This window comes from Sciurus vulgaris, assembly GCF_902686455.1.
Source record: "Sciurus vulgaris genome assembly, chromosome: 6".
NCBI lineage: Eukaryota > Metazoa > Chordata > Mammalia > Rodentia > Sciuridae > Sciurus > Sciurus vulgaris.
The window spans coordinates 114,508,540-114,532,064 of NC_136466.1; the positions used below are offsets into that span (position 1 = coordinate 114,508,540).

The 23,525-nt window shown below is 36.7% G+C and overlaps 3 protein-coding genes across 8 annotated transcripts in view; 2 read left to right on the plus strand and 1 right to left on the minus strand.

The window, feature by feature from the left end:
• The window catches only part of RAD17 (RAD17 checkpoint clamp loader component), a 38,218-nt gene extending 27,553 nt beyond the window's left edge, over window positions 1-10,665 (minus strand). For 2 of the 5 annotated variants that reach the window (XM_079145206.1, XM_079145205.1), the window contains exons 1-5: window positions 10,520-10,665; window positions 9,218-9,321; window positions 6,592-6,843; window positions 6,077-6,160; window positions 387-543 (exon numbers count right to left, since the gene is read on the minus strand). In XM_079145206.1, coding sequence (XP_079001332.1) covers window positions 387-543; window positions 6,077-6,160; window positions 6,592-6,843; window positions 9,218-9,321; window positions 10,520-10,535 — 613 coding nt within the window. In that variant the 5' untranslated portion in view covers window positions 10,536-10,665. The other 3 variants (XM_079145202.1, XM_079145204.1, XM_079145203.1) reach the window with 3 other exon arrangements.
• A 105-nt stretch (window positions 10,666-10,770) lies between these two features.
• Window positions 10,771-22,963, plus strand: AK6 (adenylate kinase 6). Of its 2 annotated transcripts, none has more exons than XM_079145251.1 (5): window positions 10,771-10,810; window positions 12,960-13,052; window positions 18,856-18,914; window positions 19,041-19,186; window positions 22,461-22,963. In XM_079145251.1, exons 1-5 carry the CDS (start codon window positions 10,786-10,788, stop codon window positions 22,651-22,653), a joined length of 516 nt encoding a protein of 171 aa, XP_079001377.1. In that variant the 5' UTR covers window positions 10,771-10,785; the 3' UTR covers window positions 22,654-22,963. The 2 variants fall into 2 exon arrangements, with proteins under 2 accessions (XP_079001377.1, XP_079001376.1); XM_079145250.1 differs by lacking the exon at window positions 10,771-10,810 and adding an exon at window positions 10,869-11,006.
• Window positions 12,960-14,828, plus strand: TAF9 (TATA-box binding protein associated factor 9). Its single transcript, XM_079145246.1, has 2 exons — window positions 12,960-13,052; window positions 13,780-14,828. Exon 2 carries the CDS (start codon window positions 13,797-13,799, stop codon window positions 14,592-14,594), a length of 798 nt encoding a protein of 265 aa, XP_079001372.1. The 5' UTR covers window positions 12,960-13,052; window positions 13,780-13,796; the 3' UTR covers window positions 14,595-14,828.
• Window positions 22,964-23,525: the final 562 nt, after the last annotated feature.

Here is a 23,525-nt window from a genome sequence, read left to right on the forward strand (position 1 = left end):
ATATATGTGTTTATATATTAAGAGCTTTACAGTTATGCGTAGTAGTTGGATTTATCCTGACAAAATCATATATGCATGAAAATTGACTGCAGTTCTGGCTCACAGATCTTAAAGCTTGATTTGCATTTAAACACATGAAAAAAATCTATACTGTAGAACCTCCATAAATACTTAAAACACAAGAGCTTGTTACCTAACAAAACAGTTAAGATTTAATCCTCAAAGAATACCATTCTCTCCTAAGAGCACCTTTCCTTTCTACTCCTGAGATTACGTCCCCTGGAAACTGGGAAACATGAGCAAAGTACATTTATTTAGCTTCACCTGAAAGCTCCATTAAACGCAAATTTCCCCTGCTAGTCCAATGTCTTCACAACAAACCTTACCAAAATTAAATATGTCCTTCAAATCATCCTTTTGGAAGTCTGGTAAAACTGGATTAATCCACTCTTGAACTTGAATACCATGTTCCTTTGATAGTATTTTTATAGTTGTTGTCTTTCCACATCCAGGAGGACCTGTTATTAATAAAATAGATCCACCCTAAAAGCAAATACAAACATTAGTTAAAAGCCAAAATAATGTGGTGCACGCCTGCAATCTTAGCGGCTTGGGAGGCTAAGACAGGAAGATCGTGAGTTCAAAGCCAGCCTCAGCAACTTTGCGAGGTCCTAAGCAACTTAGCAAGACCCTGTCTCTAAATAAAATATTAAAAAGGGCTGGGGATGTGGCTTAGTGGTTTAAGAACCCCTGGGTTTAATCCCCAGTACCAAAAAACAAACAAACAAAAAAAAAAAAAACCAAAATCATGAAAGGCCAGGGTGCAGTTGAATGGTAGAGTAATTGCCCAGCATGCATGAAGCCCTGGGTTAGATTCCTAGCACCACAAAAAGAAAAGGAAAAAACAAAACAAAGAGAAAAAAGCAAAAAGTCCAAATCACTAGAATGCTACAATACTGATTTTGAATTTTCTTTCTAAATATTATTTATCCTGAATAATAACTCTCCCCATTTCTGCCAGGCATATTGGTGTATGCCTGTAATCCCAGCAGCTCAGGAGGCTGAAATAGAAGGATCATGAGTTCAAAGTCATCCTCAGCAACTTAGAAAGACCCTAAACAACTCAGCAAGACCCTGTCTCTAAATCAAATATAAAATAGGGCTGGGGATGTGACTCAGTGGTCAAATACCCCCAAATTCAATCCCTAGTGCTCCCCTGCCCCCAAATAAAAAAATAAGTCCCTCTTCTGAAAATACCTCAATTCTTACATTACATCCTTCTTGAGGACTGCTTTGTAACCAAATTAAAAACACCAAACTTTGGCTAAATTAAGGAGGTAAAGCCTGAAACAATGACTTTTAGAGATTACCTGAAATCATAAAAATCAATCTTAATACATAAGTCTGTCACAGAACATAATTTAATATTATTATGAGAAGACTTTGTTTGGATATTAGCTTTTTTAAAAATGTACATTAAGAAGCACATTTAGCAGGGCATGGTGGCACACACCTGTAATCACAGCAACTTGGGAGATGATGCAAGTTTGAGAACAGCTTCAGCAATTTAGAGAGACTCTGTCCACCCACCACCCCTTCCCCTGCAAAAATAGGGCTGGGAATGCAGTGCAGTGTAAAATGCCCCTGGATTCAAACCCCAGTGACATAAAAATTGTGGGTCCTGATATCATTAACTCACATAATAAAAATTTATTTACTTTTTGGTACTAGGGATTAAACCACTGAGCTTTTTATCCCCAGCCCTTTTTATTTTTTATATTGAAACAGGGTCTTGGTTAAGTTGTTTAAGACCTTGGTAAATTGCTAAGGCTGATCTTGAACTTGGAATCCTCCTGCTCTAATCTCCCTAGTCACTGGGATTATAGTTGTGTGCCATAGCACTTGGCTTTATACAGTAAATTTGATGAAAAAGTATGAGAGGGAAAATTTCCTATCTGCAATGATGGACTAAAATCCTTGCTCATTTGTTCACCTTTATTATCTGGTGTAGGTAAGGGTCTGTGTACTTAAATCCAGAAGAGAGCTAGTCTCACTTTTTAAAATGGCAGTACATGAGTTATATGGTTACTGGTCAATGTTAATGAAACAAACTATGGTATCTTTAAACTCAAACACATATAAAACTGATGGGTTGATAAAAATGTAACCAAAAGTTTGCAGCCACCCAATTCTGTAATTTTCTTAGGAACAGCAGTTTAGTATTTACTAATGAATGAACTTTACAGACTATAACTACCTCAAATAATGAGAAATGTCTATACTTTGAAGCAGAGCAGTTAAAAAAAAAAAAAAAAAAGGAAGCCCATGCATTTGAAGATAGACATTGTTTTTCAAGTAATACAGCTAAGTGTTTTATGACACAGTAGTTAAGAGTCACATGAGAGATGTTTTGCAGCCAGTAATATATCTAGAAGGTCATCACTTCTGGTACTGGGATCGAACCCAGGGGTTCATAACCACTGAGCTACATTCCCAGCCCTTTTTATTCTTTATTTTGAGACAGGGTCTTACTATGCTGCTTAAGGCCTTGCTATGTCGCTGAGGTAGACCTAGAACTTGCAATCCTCCTACCTCAGGCTCCCAAGTCACTGGGATTACAGGCATGTGCCACCACTCCCAGTTCATCTTAAGTAAAACACTATAACGGATGGGGATTGTGGTGCATATCTGTGATCCCTGTGTCTCGGGAGGCTGAGGCAGGAAGATTGAAAGTTCAAAGCCAGACGGATGCTTTTACCACTGAGCTGCATTCCCAGTCCTTTTTATTTTGAGATAGGGTCTCACTACATTGCTTAGGACCTTACTAAGTTGCTGGAACTGGCTCTGAACTTGTCATCTTCCCACCTCAACCTCCAAGCTGTGGGGATTACAGGTGTGCATCACCCTGTCTAGCTTATTTTTTATTTTGAGACAGTCTCTCTAACTTGCGGAGGCTGGCCTCAAACTTGCATGTGCCAGCAAGTGCAGCTACCAAACTTTTTTCCAAAAAATAAAAAAAAATGCAGGGCTGGGGAGATAGCTCAGTTGGTAGAGTGCTTGCCTTGCAAGCACAAGGCCCTGGGTTCAATCCCTAGCACTGCAAAAACAAACAAACAAACAAACAAAAAAATGCCTTTTAATTACTAATATCATTGAAACATTTGTAAAATGTTTATGATTGGTTAAAATCCAACATCTTGGTGGGGGAGGCTTTTAAAACTAGAGAAAATACTTTCCCTAATAATTCTTTATGTATACACCTAAGTTTGTCCAAATGGCAGAATAACAGTTAACACCTTTCAAAACTTAAGACATGATAATGTTCACACTAAAACAATATTACTCAGTGAGAAAACACAGTGGACAATGAAAAATATAAACTATTAGCTAGGGGCTGACCAAAAAGAAATCAATGAGAAAAACCTTTGATATAAGAGATACATCAGAGTAACTACCTAAGAATCTGTACTTAAGACAGATGAGATTTCTATAAGATATCAAAGGCTGACACTGAAAATCCATCTCAAATACATTATCTTATCCTAAACTATAGGGTTAGATCCACATGCCAGATAGAAAGATGTCTGACTCAAGAAAGAGGGATCTGTTCCTATCAAAGCAACTCCTTTATCTCAAGGTTGAAAATTTAAAGGGAATGCAAACAATGGACTTTGGCTATCAGTGACACATCAATATAAATTCAACATTAACAAATGTACCAATCTGGTGGAGATGTCGATTATGGGGGTGGTTATGCACATTTGGGGGCAGAGGGTATGTGGGAAATCTCTCTCTTCTGCTCAGTTTTGATATGAATCTAATATTGCTCTTGAAAAAAAATAATAAAATCTGTTAAAAAAATTAAAGGAGCAGGGTGTGGTGGTGCATGCCTGTAATCCCAGCAGCTCAGGAGGCTGAGACAGGAGGATCGTGAGTTCAAAGCCAGTCTTAGCAAAAATGAGGTGCTAAGCAACTCAGTGAGACCCTGTCTCTAAATAAAATACAAAATAGGGCTAGAGACATGGCTCAGTGGTTAAGTGCCCCTGAGTTCAAGCCCCAGTACCAAAAAAAAAAAAAAAAAAAAAAAAGAAAAGATTAAGAATTTACTTTGCCTTTGCCTTTCTTTCCAGTTGAAACTGTACTTCAAAGTAACTAAATAACCCAAGCTAGTGATGTCAAAGTTTTCTTTTACAGAAAAATGCCTACTGGGCTGGGGTTGTGGCTCAGTGGTAGAGCACTTGCCTAGCATGTGTGAGGCAATGGGTTCGATTCTCAGCACCACATGTAAAACAAAAAAATAAAGTCCATCAACAACTAAAAAAAAAAATTAAGACCAAAAAAAAAAAAAAAAAAAAAAGCCTGTTAATAATTCTAGAAATAACAGAATTATCAAAAAACAACCATTCAAAACCCTAATTAAATAAATGATTCAGGTAAGGATTGAAATGGATGCCAAGCCAGGTGCAAGGACACATGCCTACAATCCCAGGGACTTGGGAGGCTGAGGTTAAGAGAATCATGAGTTCAGAGCCAGCCTCAGCAACTTAGTGAGGTTCTAAGCTACTTAGCAAGACCCTGCCTCTTCACCATCATCAGAAAGAAACGACCTGACAAATCCAGAATGTGAGACCTCCATTAGCCAACAGGCCTCATTCTCCCTTTTTTATTTTTTTATTTTACAGTACTGGGGATTGAACCCAGGGGCATTTTACTGAGATACACCGCCAGCCATTTTTATTTTTCACTTTAAGGCAAAGTCTTGCTAAGTTGTTGAGGCTGGCCTCAACCTGGTAATCTTCCTACCTCACTTCCTGAGAAGCTGGATTATAGGTATGTGCAACCTTGCATGACCCTGGGTCTCTTCAATTAAGCCAATATCTTAGAGAAAAAGAGAAAATAAATACAAGAAATAAAATAAGCCTAAGGCATGTAATCATCAAAAGCAATGTGTGGTCCTTGATTAGATCCTAGTTAAAACAAACTGGAAGACATTACAGGAACAATTGGAGAAATGTGAATATGAACTGATTATTAGATAATATTTGGGCATTCCGGTTAATCTTGTTAAACACGATAATGGTACATGTAGTTAATTAGCAAACTTCTTAAAGAGCGGCATACTGAAGTATCTGTAAGTCTGATCAAAATGTCACAATATTCATAATAATTTACTATAAAATGCTTACAGGAGAAAATGGTGGGTATATTATGGATATATGAGTACTTCTATTTTCCTTTATGTCTGAAGAGTCACAAAGTTGAAAAAGAGACTGAGAGAAGGAGAGAATATTGTACCTTGCCAGGCTGAGCATAATTGTAGAATTAGGAAGTGAAACAAAAACCATCAGTCTAAAATGAATGATGACTGTTTCAGGTTATATTTAGGACAAAAATTAGTATGTACTTTGCCTGTTACTTCAATGAGACAACCTGTTGTGCTAAAAATACTAGAACTCCAATCAGCTAATTGTGCCTTATGTTGATGATAGAACTTTAGAAGGAAAAAGTGGTACAAATCAAGGAGAAAATACTACGTATCCGAGTCTTAGTGAGGTTGAACAGAGTAAAGTCAAGAAACTTTCTATTGGAGGTTATCTGAATTTATCTAAAAGTTATAAAAGACTAACTTCTTCTGTTTTTGGGGTTTTGTTTTTTTTTTTGGTCCCAGGATTGAACCAACGGTGCTTAACCACTGAGGCACATCTCCAGTCCTTATTATTTTCAGACGGGATCTCGGTAAGTTGTTTAGGGCCTCGGTAAGTTACTGAGACTGGCCTGAAACTTGCAATCCTCCTGTCTCAGTCTCCCAAGTCTCTTGGATTACAGGCATGCACAGAGACAGGCAAAAGACTATGACCTATTATTAAGTCACAGAAACATTTGATGTTAATCCCCCCACCTTTTTGGCATGGGAGATTGAACTGAGGGGAGTTTTAGTGCTGTGCTACATGCCCAGTCCTCCTTTCTTTTAATTTTGTGGTAGGGTCTTGCTAAGTTGCCAAGGCTGGTCTTGAACTTGTGATCTTCCTGCCTCAGTCTTGATGTTAAAATATTTTAATACACATTTCTCAATTACCTGTTTTGATTGTCTTTCCAACACTTTAGCTTTTAACCAGGTTTCAACTTCTTCAATTTTCCTTTTATGCACAGCAAGCTCATGCTAAGATAAAAATTTCAGTTAAAAATTTTCATTAACTCAATGATTTTTGGTATATCGGCACCTATTAAACATTTTTAGTGAAAAAAATTATAGAACAGTAACATGCTATATTGTAATAGTCTTTTGACTACACTTGAATTTTTAGATTATTCTGGAAAAACTATCTTTATGTAGATATCACTGTATAATTTTGAATAAATTTGCAATTATAAAACTTTTTAAAATCCAGAAATACATTTACTGAAGGGAATAGATGGAGTATTACTATTTATAAAATCTGTCTTAGAACATTAAAAGTAATCTAGAAATTTGTTTTTTCCTTATTCACTTAGAAAATTTCTTATGAGTAAAAATCTGAAAATGGACATTACTCTTCTTCCCATCCACCCTGAAATTAAATTATGTAGACATCTTTGTATGCTATTTAGTACCTGAGTTTCTGGTTTATATTTATCAACCCATGGTTCATTTTCAGACTGATATTCTTTTGAGTTTTCTAGACCAAAAATCTGTTCTGGGGAAGATAGCTTTCCTCTTTTTCTAGCTGGAAATCTGCTACTTTCTAATGCAGGAGGGACATTTTTTCTTCTATGACTCGAGTTATTCACACCTAAAGATGTGGCAGTAGAGACAGCTGTACTCTCTGAAAAATCATCAAATGATGGGTCTACCCAGTCTGTTACCTGGAAAAAACAAACAAACAAATAACCCCCACAAAACTATGTAACCATTATTATATTTTTTCAAGTTATTCTTTATATAATTGAACTACTCTAAAAATAAAATGTACATACATTTAACATTTAAAATAAAAATTCCAAATTATCTTTACATAAAACTTGCTGTTACATTAATAGAAATAATAGAAAAAAAAATCATAACATTTAAAAATCTAAATTAGCTTTTTATATAAAGTTGGCTGTGTTACTAGTTATTTTTCTACTTTATAATATGGGCAAATGCATACTTGTCTAAATGATCATGGTAATGGATGACTGCCATGTAAAACAGTAAAAATATAAACTTAGTTCTTTTTATTAATTTTAAACTTTCCAGGATAAAGAACAGGATAATTTTTCTTGGTATGACTGAAACATAAATATTAAAGTGACCTATTAAAAAAAGCAGAGGGCTGGGGTTGTGGCTCAGTGGTAGAGTGCTTGCCTAGCATGTGTGAAGCCCCGGGCTTCATTCTCAGCACCACATATAAATAAGTAAATAAAGGTCCATTGACAACTAAAAAAAAATTTTTTTTAAAAATCAGAACAAAATAAATATTATTTTAACTAGATATAGCAGTAAGAATAACATTTGTGTGTTGGCCATTAAATACATAAAATACATTAAAAAAATAAGAACCATTTCATACATCCAAATAATACATATCAGCTTTAAGACTTTGTAAAAATAAAGGTAAAGAATCCTAATACTATAATTTGTCATTATAACAGCAATATATTTTTATTCAGTGCAACTAATATTTTTACAAGTGAGACAGGCTTTCCAAGGAGGATGAGATTTGTAAGACAGAAATACCCATGAAAAAAAAGAGTACTGGGATAACAGAGCAGGAAAATCAGGAAGTTCTATTTCATGTTCTTCCAGTCTATAGAAACTACTGACCTCTCTACATTTCCCTCCATAATTTCCTTTTCTTTAAAAAAAATTTTTTTTTGGTACCAAAGATTAAACCCAGGGGTGCTTAACCACTGAGTCACATCCCTGGCATTTTACTTTTAAATTTGAGACTGGGCCTTCCTACATTGCTGAAGCTGACCTAGAACTTGTGATCTTCCTGCCTCGGCCTCCCAAATCACTGGGATTACAAACATGTGCCACCAAGACTGGCTTAAAATCCTTGTTAAGTGCATATAAAGATGCTAAATTGAAAAGTTTTCACCAAAAAGTAATCTGGAGAATTAAAAAGGTTTTTCTGATAATTAGAAAAAAATTAAATGAATATTCTTAACACTCTGATATAAATTAAAAAAAAAAATCTTAACACCTGGTTTTTGGATTTCCTACCTGGTCAACAAGAAGGAACAAGAGTTATTTTCCTTTAAGAATACTCAGCTACACTTTGAACTATCTGCTAGATGCTCCTCCCCAGAAGAAAAAGAAACAGAAGCTGGAAGTAAAAGTAAGTTCAGAGGGGAAGCAATTTGGTGCTTACTAGTATTTTATGAATGCTAAGTCACCCTTCATTCTATTTTTTTATTTTTATTTTTTGGTGGCGCTGGAAATTGAACCCAGGGAATCATATATGCTAGGCAACCCTTCTACCACTAAGCTACACCCCCTACACTTCACTCTTCTTTTAAGACAGAGGGTTTAGGGTTAGGGATATTAACGGCAGTGGGCAAAGAAAGACCACTGGAAAAAAATTTAAATCAGTTACCCACCACATTTCCTCCTTGTCAGAAGACGGTCTCTGATACTATAGTTTTACCTTTATATATACTACAGTTTGCCTCTATATGTAAGTGTAAATATTCTTTGTTATAATAAAACCTTTTATGGCAATTCTGATTGATTACTTATACATTTTATAGTTTTATTTCTTATACAAATGTGGACTCCCAGCGATTTGGAAAAAAAAATAGAGAGAGAGAGAGAGAAAGAGAAATAGCAGCCTCATTTACTTCTGATCAGAAAATAATTAGAACCACCACTAGGGAAATAGCTACCTTGCATGAACATGATACTGTCTGACCCCCATCACACCCGAACTATCTTGCCAAGAACTTACACACAGAGTCACATGAGGCAGAGCCTGTGGTTAAGTGGTAATATCAAATACCACTCATTTATCTTTCCCTTCCATCATTCAAAAGTTTTCAGCCTTTTTCTTGTGACTGGGATTCTAAAAACTTTTTCAAAATTGTTTGCGGTTTTAGTACAGAGTTTCACAACTTATTATTAACTATTTAGATCATTAATTACAACAAGATACTGGGCACCATTACTTTGATAGCAATCTTAAATCATTAAGAACATATATAAAAATTTGTAATTCTTTTTAGGCAATTATTAAATGGCTATTTTAGTGTTTCATACCTTTGTGGAAGATACCTTTGGTCTAAGAAAAGTTTTTGACATTATAAACTTTAATAGTTTCCATCCGTAGTTTACAACCTGTAGTACATTAAAGTATAATTCACCTGGGCAAGGGAGAAAAAACACCTCAAGTCAAAAAAAATTTTTTAAGAACTGTAAATACAGAATTGTAGTAATCATTTTATACAGATATAATCAACATAATAACCTTAAGGTTCAAGAATCAGTGAAATTTAATGTAGTAAATGTAGGAGATCAAAATGCTAAAGTAAGTTTTATATTTAGTACCTGTATCAAATAATCTATTTGTGTTGCTATAAAAAGTTTTTCACATGAACTCAGTGAATATTAAATGAAAAACCACATATTTGTGCACCTACCTTTATCATAAAGAAATATAATACAATCCTATTTGAGCAATTTTATGCTGAAAATTGAATTTTTTTTTCACTTCAAATTACAGTTCATGTCCAAATTAAAAAAAAAAAAAAAAAAAAAAGAAAGAAAACAATGAATTCAGACTTATCACTCTGGACAACTAATTTACTGCACATCATTTCTATTACTGTCTTCCTTAGTTGAACACGTAATTAGAAAATTTCTTGGTGTTCAACTTTCACAATTCTTTAATGCTTCTACGAAATAGTTAATTCCGTATCTTTTTATTAGCTAGGGAATTTTTAAGCCTACAAATCCATATATTGGAAGGTGTACTGAACTATTTTGTTGTTTTGGAGGCACACACAAACTATAAAGTAAAACACTCCCACATACCAAAAAACAAAGTGTTTACCTCGTATCCCTAAACAGTTCCCGATTAAATTTTAAAGTTTCAAAACGGTATACTGATGAAAAAAAATATACTCAAGTAAACACAATTGGCAGGTCGAAATAAAGGACGCGGACTTTTTATGGTAGGTACTTTACACTGAAAAAAGACTGACAATCACCTCCTTTTAAAAGCAGGTAACTGTCTCTGACGATGCCAAGTTTTTGAAACAGACGTCAGAGGTAGAAGAGACCTTCAAGACTATTCTAGCAAACCTACCACCACCTCGCACACTACACGGGGGGCAAAACGATCGGACGTCCGTCCCCAGAATATTCAGCAATCAGCGGTGAACCGGGCTGCTCTCAAGTTCCGCTCCAGGTCAGGGATCTGCACCCCCATCCTTCTCATCCCCAAATAGGATGGGCGGTTCAGGAGGAGGAGCGACCAGAGCCTGAGCAGGCGTGAAGGCAGAGATGGCCTCGAGTCTCTAGGACATATAATAAATACAGTCGTAGCCGCGGCAGCCTTACTTTCCGGGAGCTGCATCCCCTCCTGGACGGAAAGGAACCGAGGAGCCTACACTCTGCTCCTGGTGGATGGGTAGCCTCCCGTTCCTTTCCCGGCTGTGTCTAGGCTTGTGGAGGTCCCGCCTCCTAGGGACCTTCCAGGCTGGCCGGCGCCTCCGCGACGGAGCGCGAAGGGAGGGGTCAGCCAGGGAAGTAAGTGACTTAGGCATCCAACATACTGCCTGACCCGAAATGCGGACTGCAGTTGTGCCTCTAGATCCGGTCATGCAATGGAAACGTGTCATAAAAGACCAGGTAACTAATGGTTAGTGGCTGGGGCTGGGGAGGTGGGTCGAGAGCTCTGCGCAGGGCCTCCAGGACACCGGGGCTCCAGGCGCTTGCAGCCGCCCTCCCCTTCCGGCTCCTCCCCGTAGTGCGCCGGGAGCGTGAGCCGCGGCGCTCGAACGGTCGCTGTGGAGAACTATGTTGTTACCGAACATTCTGCTCACCGGTTAGCTCGCGCAGCCGGGACGGGGCTGGGCGGCGGGGCAGGCAAGGTTGGCCGGTGCTCTGGACTGCCTGTGTTCCAGACCGGGCAAGTTGAGGGCCGCGTGGCGTGGCCGTCGTCGGGGCCTGAGGACCCGGCCCTCGCGACCGTTGCGGGAGGGGGAGGGGACGCCGAACGTTAATTCCGTTGGCCAGTCGCTCCTCGGTGAGGCGGAGAGGGGTAGACGGATCCGCTCTCCTCCTGGCGGTCTGCTTCGTTTTTTCGGATCTGTTATTTGGCTTTCGGTTGGTAGTTATTGTTGTTTGTTCCTGTGAAATGGGTTGTCTGTTCTTTGGTAGGGTTGGGTCTGGGTTTTTACTGAGGCGCTGTAATAGTATGTGGCCTTCGTAGATGTACTAATGGTGGATGCCTCGTTCCGTAGGCCTTCCTGGTCGTCTGTTTTTCCTTCGTATTTGAGAAACACTTCTCAGATTCGATTTCGGTAAAGGATTTCAGATATTTGTGAAGTGTGACTGATTTACTGTATGTTTTGTTGAGTTAGTATCGGAGCCTTTTTTTTTAATGTTAAAAATGGTGTCTCCTGAACGTCTCTGGTGCATGTTATCAGTGAAAGGAACTGAAATGCAGCCTAGTGACTTTAACTCCAAAAATACTCCTGAAGTTCTAACATTTAATAGTACCATGCTGAAAGAGCTAATGGCCCTAGATGTTATCGCCACATCTCTTTGTGAAAACAAAGCAATAAAGTTTTATCATTTAACACAACGTAAACTTGTTGGCAGGACACGAGTCTTGACAGTTTCTTAGTGCTGCAGATTAACCAGCACTCAACAAATGAATATTTATTTAGCCGTTAAGATTCCATAAGGGTCCCAGGTGTGGTGGCACACGTCTGTAATCCCAGCAACTTGGGAGGCTGAGACAGGAGGATCTCAAGTTCAAGCCAGCTGCAGCAACTTATTGGGATTTGGTCTCAAAATATAAAATGGGCAGAGGATGTGGCTCAGTGTTTAAGTGCCCCTGGGTTCAATCCCTAGTACAAAAAAAAAAAAGGGTTTCTTAAGGAGGAAGATTTTTACAACATCTGATTTGCATGGGTCACACATAGTGTCCTTTTTAGTGTTAAGCCATATTTGAAAAATCTTGACTGTGAAATTTTTTGGAAATAAGTTGAGCCAGTGTTCAGACTTGATGTATTATAATGGACTTGAGATCATTGTTCTTTATGCATATGGAGAATTAATTTATCCCTATTGTCTTTAGTTACGATGCTCAGATTTAATAATTTCAGTGGCATTAAACCTGAACAGATGAAAATTATGTAGTTATCTTGGAGTATAATTGTATTCAGTGTAAAAGGGGGAAGGTAAAGAACAATGTATAATATTGCTGTTATGTAAAAGGCAATATATGTTGTATGTGTAGAAGTACATGGTATGTGCATATTTAAACACAGTATGGTGTTTTATATACATGTCTACCTGTATATATAAACAAGTATGTATGTATAAGACTTCTTTGGAAAGATAATGTGAGAAACTGGTTTACAGTTCCCTCTAGGGAAGGGTAAAGAGTCAATAGTGGTAATGAGACTTCTTTCATACCACTTAAAATCTTTGCATGAATTTTTAGGGTTTTTTTTGTTGTTGTTGTTGTTATTACAGCAAATAACAATGGTAATATATTGGATATGATTGGTTTAATTCTGGGCAGCTTAATGTTGGTGGCAGGCAAAATTGGTATCAAAGTCACTCTAACCCTACTCCTGGAAAGCCATATACACTGAGTGAGATTCTCACAGTCATCTCTGGGAAATTATAATTAGGTCATGGTGTGTATTCATGTATGATTGCTAATTAGGGAAATTTTAATATCAGTTATTAAGAACTTGAAAGGCAGAACATGGCTGAAGTCTAGTGTTTCATAAGCAGTATTTTTCTGTGGCTTGTCTTACAGGTACTCCAGGGGTTGGAAAAACTACACTAGGCAAAGAACTTGCATCAAGATCAGGACTGAAATACATTAATGTGGGTGATTTAGCTCGAGAAGGTAAGGGACATTTTGGTGTTAGATTTATTTTATTTTTTAAAGTCAGTGGAGTATTAGTACTATTAGATGTTGTAAGTGTACAAAAAGCAGAGATTTCTTGTAAGAAATCTATGCTCTATTGTGAACCCACATAGATAAAAAAATATTAAGTGTTCAAAGCTGTGCCCTATTCAACCATTTCCATTCCCTCCCACAAAATTTCTAGCACTCCTTGTAAACAGTAATAATTGGACTTAGATGAAATATGAATATGAGGTAGAATGTTTTGAGTTGAGCAGACAAAGGTTTGGGTTGTGGTAAGCATGTGTATGAGACAGTGAATATATTGCTCTCACTGGAAGGACAGATTATTTTGAATTCAGCCAGTAAGGTATGACTGTCCTACGGTATTTCTTAAACTTGATAGTTGCATGCCTGAATGACTGTGTATATTCTTCAGTGGTGCATGTTTTTACTTAGTTTACCCTGTTTTCCCCTAATCTTTTATCACATATTTGTGTCTTCATCTTTTTGTATTCTACAGTTTATACAGAATAGGAACTCAGTACATTTAAGTAAAGGGAACTTTTAAGTATGCTTCATTAAAATTAAAACGATATAACGTGTTTTAAATTTTGAGTGTAGTTTTAAAATTTTAACATTTTAAACGAATTTTAAGTTCCTAACAGTTGCTACCAAAGTATTTCGGTTTGATCTAATGTGCGTATTTCTTTCAAATGATCTAAAGTTTGATCACCGGATATCATGGAGTCTGGCAAGATGGCTTCTCCCAAGAGCATGCCGAAAGATGCACAGATGATGGCACAAATCCTGAAGGATATGGGGATTACAGAATATGAGCCAAGAGTTATAAATCAGATGTTGGAATTTGCCTTCCGCTATGTGACCACAATTCTAGATGATGCTAAAATTTATTCCAGCCATGCTAAGAAAGCTACTGTTGATGCAGATGATGTGCGATTGGCAATCCAGTGTCGAGCTGACCAGTCTTTTACCTCTCCTCCCCCAAGAGATTTTTTATTAGATATTGCAAGGCAAAGAAATCAAACCCCTTTGCCATTGATTAAACCATATTCAGGTCCTAGATTGCCTCCTGATAGATATTGCTTAACAGCTCCAAACTATAGGCTCAAGTCTTTACAGAAAAAAGCATCTACTTCTGCAGGAAGAATAACAGTTCCACGGTTAAGTGTTGGTTCAGTTACTAGCAGACCAAGTACTCCCACACTAGGCACACCAACCCCACAAACCGTGTCTGTTTCAACTAAAGTAGGGACTCCAATGTCTCTAACAGGGCAAAGGTTTACAGTACAGATGCCTGCTTCACAGTCCCCTGCTGTAAAAGCCTCAATTCCTGCAACATCAGCAGTTCAGAATGTTCTGATTAATCCATCATTAATTGGGTCCAAAAACATTCTTATTACCACTAATATGGTATCATCACAAAATACTGCCAATGAATCATCAAATGCATTGAAAAGAAAACGTGAAGATGATGATGATGATGACGATGATGATGATGATGACTATGATAATTTGTAATCTGGCTTTGATGCATGTAACCTGTATACTTGGTCTTGAATCCATTGTACTGAAATTAAAGAAGCATGCTGGATGTTTACAAGTTGTGTGTTAGAAAATTTAAGTAGTATTTAATGAGTAAATAGTTACTATTCTTCTCAATTGAAATGTTGAATTTTCTTTTAATAGGACCAGTAATGGTTTTTCATCAGCCTTTATGTGTAAAAAATAAAGTTGTTCATTGATTTGATTGTTGATACTTTGGCAGTTGTGTTTTTGAAAGCATTTTTCCCTCATTAGCATAAGGAATAAGGGTTGCAAGGGCTTCAAGTTGTTGCAGTCTGTTCACTACTACTACAAAATGTCACCTGCAGTGTCTTCAGATGTTTGAATTATAATCTCTGTTGTGTAAGTCATCCTTATAAAGATGTGTTATCTCAGATTGCTGAAGTATAACCATGATTCCTTTGAAAAAACCTCTGGTGCATGATTTTTATTTGCAGTGATTTTTTTTTTTTTTTTTTTTTTTTTTTTTCTGATTGGAGATTGAACCCCCAAGGGCACTAAATGACTGAACCACATCCCTAGCTCCTTTTTTATTTTTATTTAGAGACAGGATCTTAACTAGGTTGCTTACAGCCTTGCTAAGTTGTTGAGGCTGGCTTCAAACCTCACAGTGAGTTCTTATTTGCTTGAATTTATGTTCCTCAGTTGCCCAGCTTTCTAGGCCTCCCCTGACCCTTTATCCTTTTGGATATATATATATATTTATGTATATATACATATAGATATATGTATATATACATATATTTGGATATATATATTTGGATATATATGTATATATACATATGTGTATACATATATATACATATGTGTGTATATATATATATATATATTCTTTCCTTTGCTTATACTAAGGACCCTTGGCATCTTCCAATTTCTACTCCCATTTTAAATAAGTTCGATTTTTTTTTTCCCTCTTTGCAGCTCAGTTTTGAGAATCTGTGTCTTATTCTTGGTACTGTAAGCCAGTGTCATACACATTTTTAATCCAGGCCTAGCATCTAGGTTATAGTTTTTGAAACTTAGAATTTATTTATTTTTGGTGGTACTGGGGGGTGAACCCAGGGGCGACTCTAGCACTGAACTACAACCCCAGCCCTAAAACAAGGTTTTGCTAAATTGCTCAACTGGCTTCAAACTTACTGTCCTCCTTCCTCAGCCTCGAGTAGCTGGGATCTCATGCGTGCCAAGCTTGCCCTCATTTCTATACTTTTGTTTGATTTTTTTCTTTTTGTCATACCAGGAATCAAACCAGGGCCTTGTGCATGCTAGAAAAGTACTCTACCACTGAGCTATACCTACAGCCCCCGACTCCACCTTTTAAAGTGGTGATATATTTTAAGGAGTACCAAGTAATCATCTTTAAAGCTTTAGTTCTTAAAGGGGGTGATTTTTGCCCTTTAGGACTTTTAAAACTATTGTAGGGACATTTTTGGTTATTAAAACTTAGGGATAAGGGGGATAAGGGTTTGCTGTTTAATCTCCAGTGGATAACCGAGGCCAGGAATTCTGCTAAGCATCCTAAAATTCACATGATAGCCCTGTCTCCTACCTTATAACAGTTACCAGTCTCAAAATATCTGTAGCATATAGGTGGAGAGACCCTGCTGTCAAGAAACAAGACTTAAAAAACATCCTGAGAATATATCACCCTAATAAAAATGTTGAGTTGCTCTATTTGTAAAAGATCATCCTTACTCCATTTGAAACCATGGCAGGAAAAATTAACTGGGGAATTAAGGTTACTAAAACTTTGGGGAATCCTGCCTATGTTACTCTAAGAATACTTTTTGTTTGTATGTGTGTATTGCAGGGTGGCAGGGAGGTGTTTACCAGGAATTGAACCCAGCACCTTGCACATACTAGGCAAGTGCTCTACCCCTGAGCTACCTTACTTTTTTTTTTTTAAAAAAGGGAGACAAGTTCTCTGTTGTCCAGACTGGCCGCAAACACCTGGGCTCAAGTAATCCTCCCACCTATGCTGCTGAAGTAGCAGGGATGGCTAAGAATGTTTTTCTTAACCTTATTCTCCCAGTCTGATTCCTCCCTACTTGATAACCTTTTCCCATATGCAATCATTTTGGTCATATAAGCACCTGTGATTTTCCTGCCACTAGTTTTATTAGTCTACACAGCCTGTTCCTAATTCCAGGGTAAACATATGTCTAGGCAAAGTTATATGGTGACATTGGATCCACTTCAGATACAAACAAGTAGGTCCTGTGTGCATGTGCATGCTGTACCACTGAGCTCCAGGCCCAGCGCTTAAAATCTTGTATCCCTAACCCAGGAGTGGACAAGTTACTGCTGTATTTGTATGACTTGCACTAAGGAAATCCTGCAAAGCTTCTTGTCCTTTACAGAAAAGATGGCAGATTTCTGCTTTAACTCCCCTGAATCTAACTCTTCTCTGGTGCTACCGCAAGAAGCTTTTAAAATTAACTTCTCCATTGGCCTCTCCCAATCTTTGATCCTCTCCCTCCCACTGTAATCCCATTTAACTTAGGACTAGCAACTCCCTTATGTTGATGACTCAGATTTATAACTAAAACAGTTTCTAGACACCTCAGATACAACCATCTGATAGTTCTCCAAGGTAATATATTTAAATCACATGCTCTGGAGTGTTTGACTCTTGTCCACTCCCGATTCCTGCTTCCCACACATACATGTTCACTGTTTGCACACAGATCCACTTGGTCTCTAAATCTAGATAGTTTCTCTGAAAAATTCCTGCAGTACCCTTGTCCCATCCCCACCATCATTGGTACTGTGCCTAGAATTTCCTATTCAATCTCTTCAGTATCTCCTGTCTTATACTATTATTTTCTTTAAAAAGGGTGAGGGTAGTAGAAAATGGCATGATTTGAACTTTTACTTACATTAACACTACAATTTATCTTCAACCTCACCTGTAGCCACTCATTTCCACTTCTGTGAACCCACAGTACAGTACTGTTCTCAAATCCACTGGGAATTTTAAACAACCCTGTCTGTACATGTTATTCTCTACCAGTAGATTTCTTCATCTGCCTTTCAAACACAATTGTTCATAATAGCCAAACTATAAATTTGACCTCTAACTGAAACTACATTACAATTGTACGCTTATTGGATTGAGGTAAATATGCTTCCAAAGAAGGTATTGGTAGCAGCAGCAAAATAATTGAGTATCCCAATATGATTAAAGAATAGCATCTACTAAAGTGTTCTAGTATAATAGTTACAACATGATTTTATAGTTTAATAACATCTAGAAAGGTCTTTTAAGAATTATGCTAAAACACTGGCCCCACAATCATTTTCTACAAATAACTTTTTTTTTTTTTTTTTTTTTTTGTGTGTGGTACTGGGGATCGAACTCAGGGCCTTGTGCTTGCAAGGCAAGCACTCTACCAGCTGAGCTAACTCCCCAGCCCCAAATAACATATCTTTCCCTGCAATTTTAAAAATAAACATAAAACTTTGAGAAATCGATTTAATTTTCTAACTTTCAGTCATTTAATCAAATTGACCTTTTTGATCTTGGCTGTATTAAGATCCTATGTATGACCAATTATAAATTTGGCTTTCAAAACTTTCTGAAGAAAGTTTTAAGGTTTTCCTCTTTTAACATGTCTGTTTACTCCTATTTTATTGTAAACTATTTGAGGGAAGGGCTATGTGTGTTTTGTTTATTTTGTTCACTGTAATACCTCATTATCTCTTCTGTCACAGTTATGGTACATGGTGTTTGATAAATGGTTTTGGAAATGAATGTTTAAAAGTTGAGTTCACACTCCTTCCTTAAAATGTATTAAAATGGTTTAAGAAATTTTGCATTTCCATGCTGTAGTATAAAGACTTCAATTCCTAAAGTTAATGTTGGTATAAATGTCTATTTTAGATAATATATATTTTAAAAGATATTAGAAGCCTTTTAGAGCTTAAGGAATTAAAATATGAAGGAACCTCAGTGTTTATTCTAGATAACTGCATTGTAAATCTGCACCATGGTGCACATGTGTATTCTCAGTGACTGGGAAGGTTGAGACAGGAAGATTACAAATTAAAGGCCAAATTCACAAGTTTAACACCAGCCTGGGAAATTTAGTGAGACCCTGTCTCAAAATAAAAATAAAACAGGGCTGGGGATGTAGCTCGCTGGTAGTGCACTCCTGAATTCAGTCCCTAGTGTGGTGGGAAAAATTTTTAACAAGCTAATGTAAATCTCTTTTAGGACAGTTATATAATGGCTATGATGAAGAGTATGATTGTCCCATTTTAGATGAAGATAGAGTAAGTATGACTTTCCAAGTATGCATTTGTTCAATTAAACAGGAAAGTTGTCCTCATTTTTCTTAGGGAGTGTTCATCTTTTCTTCTTCTTCTTTTTTTTTTTTTTTTTTTTAACATATCTTACAGGTAGTTGATGAGTTAGAAAACCAAATGAGAGAAGGTGGAGCTATTGTTGATTACCATGGTTGTGATTTCTTCCCTGAACGCTGGTTTCATATAGTTTTTGTGTTGAGAACAGATAACAGTATATTGTACAAAAGACTTGAGACAAGGTAAGAAAGGAAACATCAACTTCTTCAAGTATAATATAAACTTTTATTTGGATTCCTGAAATTGGCAGGTATTATTATATGTAGCCACTTTATTTGGTCTCTTTTTATAAACCAAATCTATACGGTACTGTCATTTAGAATCTAAGACAAATGGGTACATTTGTAAGGCACAGGTAAGTACATAATGAGTAGGTTAAAAACTTAGCTGACAATTTGATTGAATTAAATGTATGGAAAACCCAGTTAGCCCAACTTTTACCTTGATACAGACCCTTCCCAGACTGGAATTGTAGCTCAGTGGTAGAGCGCTTGCCTAACACGTGTGAGGCACTGGGTCAATTCTCAGCACCACATATAAATAAAATAAAGGTCCATCAACAACAATAACAAAATCCTTCCTAGGAATAGAACCAAACCAATGATGTTCTTTGCTTGAACATTAACCATTCAAATTATTCCCACATCAGAAGTGGGAAAGCTTATGAAAAACGTAACATGGTAAATCAACATTTCATGATTCTTTTTAAAAGTGTTTTTTAGATGTTGATAGACCTTTATTTTATTCATTTTTATTTATATGTGGTGCTGAGAATAGAACACAATGTCTCACGCATACTAGGCAAGCGCCCTACCACCGAGCCACAACCCCAATCCCAACATTGCTTAATCTTTTTTTTTTTTTTTTTTTTTTTTTTTTTGCTTAATCTTTATATATGCGTTAATTCTACTAATAGAACATCAGATTTAACCAGAAAAAAGGAATATTTAGGGAAAACTTTTTTCCATTCGGTGTGTGTGTGTGTGAGAGAGAGAGGGTGAGTTCTGGGGATCAAACCTAAGGCCTTGTACATGCTAGGCAAGCACTTTGCCACTGAGCTGGAAAAAAAAAAATTTGAGACAGGGTCTGACTAAGTTGCCTGGGCTGGCTTCAAACTTGGCCATCTTCCTGTCTTAGCTTCCTGAGTAGGTGGGATCTATCATCTTTTCAGCCAAACTGTGAGCATATGGGGGATCCAGAGGAAGTTACTGGGTAGTCTAAAATGAAAACTCAAACAAGTTTGAGGCAGGACCCTGAACTCTGTCTTAAATTTAAAAAAAAAAGGACTGGAATGTAGCCTAGGGATTAAAATGGCCAAATTCACTCTCTAGCAGTAAAAATATTCCAGCAAACAAAATCCAGTTTTATTGAGACATAATTTCACATAGCATACTAGTCACTTAAAGTGTATAATTAACTGGGTGTGGTGGCACACACCTATAATCCCAGCAATTTGAGAGGATCACAGTTTGGCAAAACCCTAAACAACTTAGTGAGACCCTGCCTCAAAATAACAAAAAGGGTTGGGTTCTGTTACAAGTACAAACTGTGTTGATTTACCATGTTTTATGCTCATTAAAGATGAAACCTTGAAAATCTTTGGTGGGGTGGGTGTTGGGGATGTAGCTCAGTGGTAAAGCACCCCTGGGTTCAATCCCCAGTACCTAAAATATAAAGTATATGATTCATTTTTACTATGTTACAAAATTGTACAATGATTAACACAACCAATTTTAGAAAATCTTTTGTCACTCAAAAAATCCTAGAGGCTGGAATTGCGGCTCAGTGATAGAGTGCTCACCTAGCATGTGTGAGGAACTGGGTTTGATCCTCATTATCACATAAAAATAAACAAAATAGAGGTATTGTGTCCACCTACAACTAAAAATAGAAAGAAACCCATACACATTTTAGTAGTCATTCATTGACTCCCAGCCCCCCACTCCTAGGCAGCCAATAATCTGGTTTCCATCTCTGATTTGCCTATTCTAGATACATATAAATGAAATCATACAAGATATATTTTCATTGCCTAAGCATAATGTCTTCAAGGGACTGTAGGGGAGGTATCAGTGTTTCATTTTATTGTCAAATGATATTCTAATATATCAGATGATGGACATTTAAGTTGACTATTATGAATATAATTGCCAGGAACATTTGCGTTATTTTCTTTTTTTCCTGAATCCAGAGATAGTTTTACTACTGAGCTATATCTCTAGCCTTTTTTAAAATTTTTTGACATGGTCTTGCTAAATTGCCCAGGCTGTTCTTGAACTTACCAAGGCCTCCCTCAGCCTCCCTAGTTGCTGGGATTACATAGATGCGCCACTACACCTGGTTTGTGCACTTTTCTGTGTGTTGACATTATGTGTTCATTTCTCTTGGATATAGACCTAGGAATTGAATTGCTAGGTAATATGTTAATTCTATATTTAACCTTTTGAGGAACAGCCAAAGTTTCTTAACCATTTCATATTAAGCCTAGTTAGGTATGAGGGTTCCAACAATTTCACCTTATTCTTATCAACACACTTTTTTTTTACTATAATCATACTGATATGATATAGTGTTCATTGTGGTTTTGATAGTTAATAATGTTGCATCTCTCATGAGCTTATCAGCCATTTGTGTCTCTTATTAAGTTATAAAATTGTATATTTTAGATGTAATGTAAGTCCTTTATCAGATATTATTTGCATGTATTTTCCAATTTTTTAAAGTATTTCTTATGGAGTTCAACTTTAATTTTGATTGTTACAATGTCTGATTCAGGTTTGAATTTTTAACTTTTTAAATAGCTATTTAATTGGCTAATTTACATATTTGCCTAAAGGTTATGTAAGTTCATTTTTTCAGTACCTTTTTTTGTTTTGTTTTTGTTTGTTTGTTTTATTGGTACCAGGGATTGAACACAGTGGTGCTTTACCACTGAACTACATCACCAGCCCTTTTTGTTTTTTATTCTGAGACTTAGGGCCTCGCTAAGTTGCTCAGACTGGCCTTAAACTTAGATCCTCCTGCCTCAGTCTCCCAGTCACTTGGATTACAATGTGTACCACCACGCCCAGCCCAATTCCTTTGGAACTGGTAAATTCCACACACATTTGTATGATCAAATATCCAATTAGTATGTGGTATTTATAATATGTATTTCATTTTATATAGGCCATCTGTTATTTTGTCTTAATTCTTTTGGACCATTGCTGTTGTCTCATAGCTGAGAGTCTGACTTGAGGGCAGTAGGTACTCATCTGTTTAATTGCAAACCTAAATGTTGGTCTCATAATACTTATTTTATCCCTCACATATAAAAAAAAGCTAGTCTTTCTCTTACGTGAAGAGATTGTGAAATGTTTTTATTTTTCATGTATTCAAAAAAGTGTTCAATTTCTGGTATGTTCTTAAAACTATGGTTAATGCCTTTAGTTTGCTTAACCTTTCTTTGCCTTCTAGGGGTTATGGTGAGAAGAAACTAAAAGATAATATTCAGTGTGAGATTTTTCAAGTTCTTTATGAAGAAGCCATAGCATCCTACAAAGAAGAAATTGTGCATCAGTTGACCAGCAATAAACCAGAAGAACTAGAAGATAATATAAATCAGATCTTGAAATGGATTGAGCAGTGGATCAAAGATCATAACACTTGACTGACCACTTCACAGTCATTCTTATTGATACCTCTCTGCCCACTTCATAGAAATCTCCCACATATCAGTCAATATTATTGAAATCATGTTGTAGGCCTAGCAGGTGCATAATGTAAAGGTTTGTGCCTGTATTTCTTTTTCTCCATTTGAAAGCTAAACAATCTCAAATATAATGAATATAATATAAAAAGTAAAAATTGTCATTTAACGCTTCAGTTACTAAATAATAAATATTACCAAAGGGGTAGATATCTTTTATGCTTATTATAGAAGAAAATGCAGATGATTTATTAAAATAAAAAGTAAAGCATCAGAATATTGCTGTTTTTTTTAAATTAGAGATTGGAAATAGTAATACTTGTATTCTTGGGCTGGGGTTGTGGCTCAGCACTCGTCTAGCATGCATGAGGCCCTGGGTTTGATCTTCAGCACCACATAAAAATAAAGGTATTGTGTCCACCTACAACTAAAAATATTTAAAAAGAAAGTACAGGGGCTGGGGAGATAGCTCAGTCGGTAGAGTGCTTGCCTTGTAAGCATAAGGCCCTGGGTTCAATCCCCAGCACCCAAAGAAAAAAAGTACAGGCTGACCAGGGGTGTAGCTCTGTGGTAAATCGTGTTCTTAGAATATGGGAGGCCATGGGTTCAATCCTCAGCATCCCCACCCTTTAAAATAGTGTACATTTAATTGGTTTTTAGTATAGTCACAAGGTTATATAACCATCACAACTAATGCCACAACATTTTCATCATCCTCCCCTTGAAAGTGACCCATTAGCAGTCACCCACATTTTCCCTTCTCCCAGCCCCTTGCAGTTACTAATCTTTCTGTCCCTGTCTTTTCATATGCTAGACACATAAATGGAATCAGA

Excerpts from the sequence above, each read along its gene's own strand:
- AK6 (XM_079145250.1), top strand. The coding sequence starts at position 10,979 with ATGTTGTTACCGAACATTCTGCTCACCG. Across the intron at positions 13,053-18,855 it reads GGGTGATTTAGCTCGAGAAG|GACAGTTATATAATGGCTAT; the intron begins GTAAGGGACATT and ends AATCTCTTTTAG. Across the intron at positions 19,187-22,460 it reads TACAAAAGACTTGAGACAAG|GGGTTATGGTGAGAAGAAAC; the intron begins GTAAGAAAGGAA and ends TTTGCCTTCTAG.
- TAF9 (XM_079145246.1), top strand. The coding sequence starts at position 13,797 with ATGGAGTCTGGCAAGATGGCTTCTCCCAAGAGCATGCCGAAAGATGCA.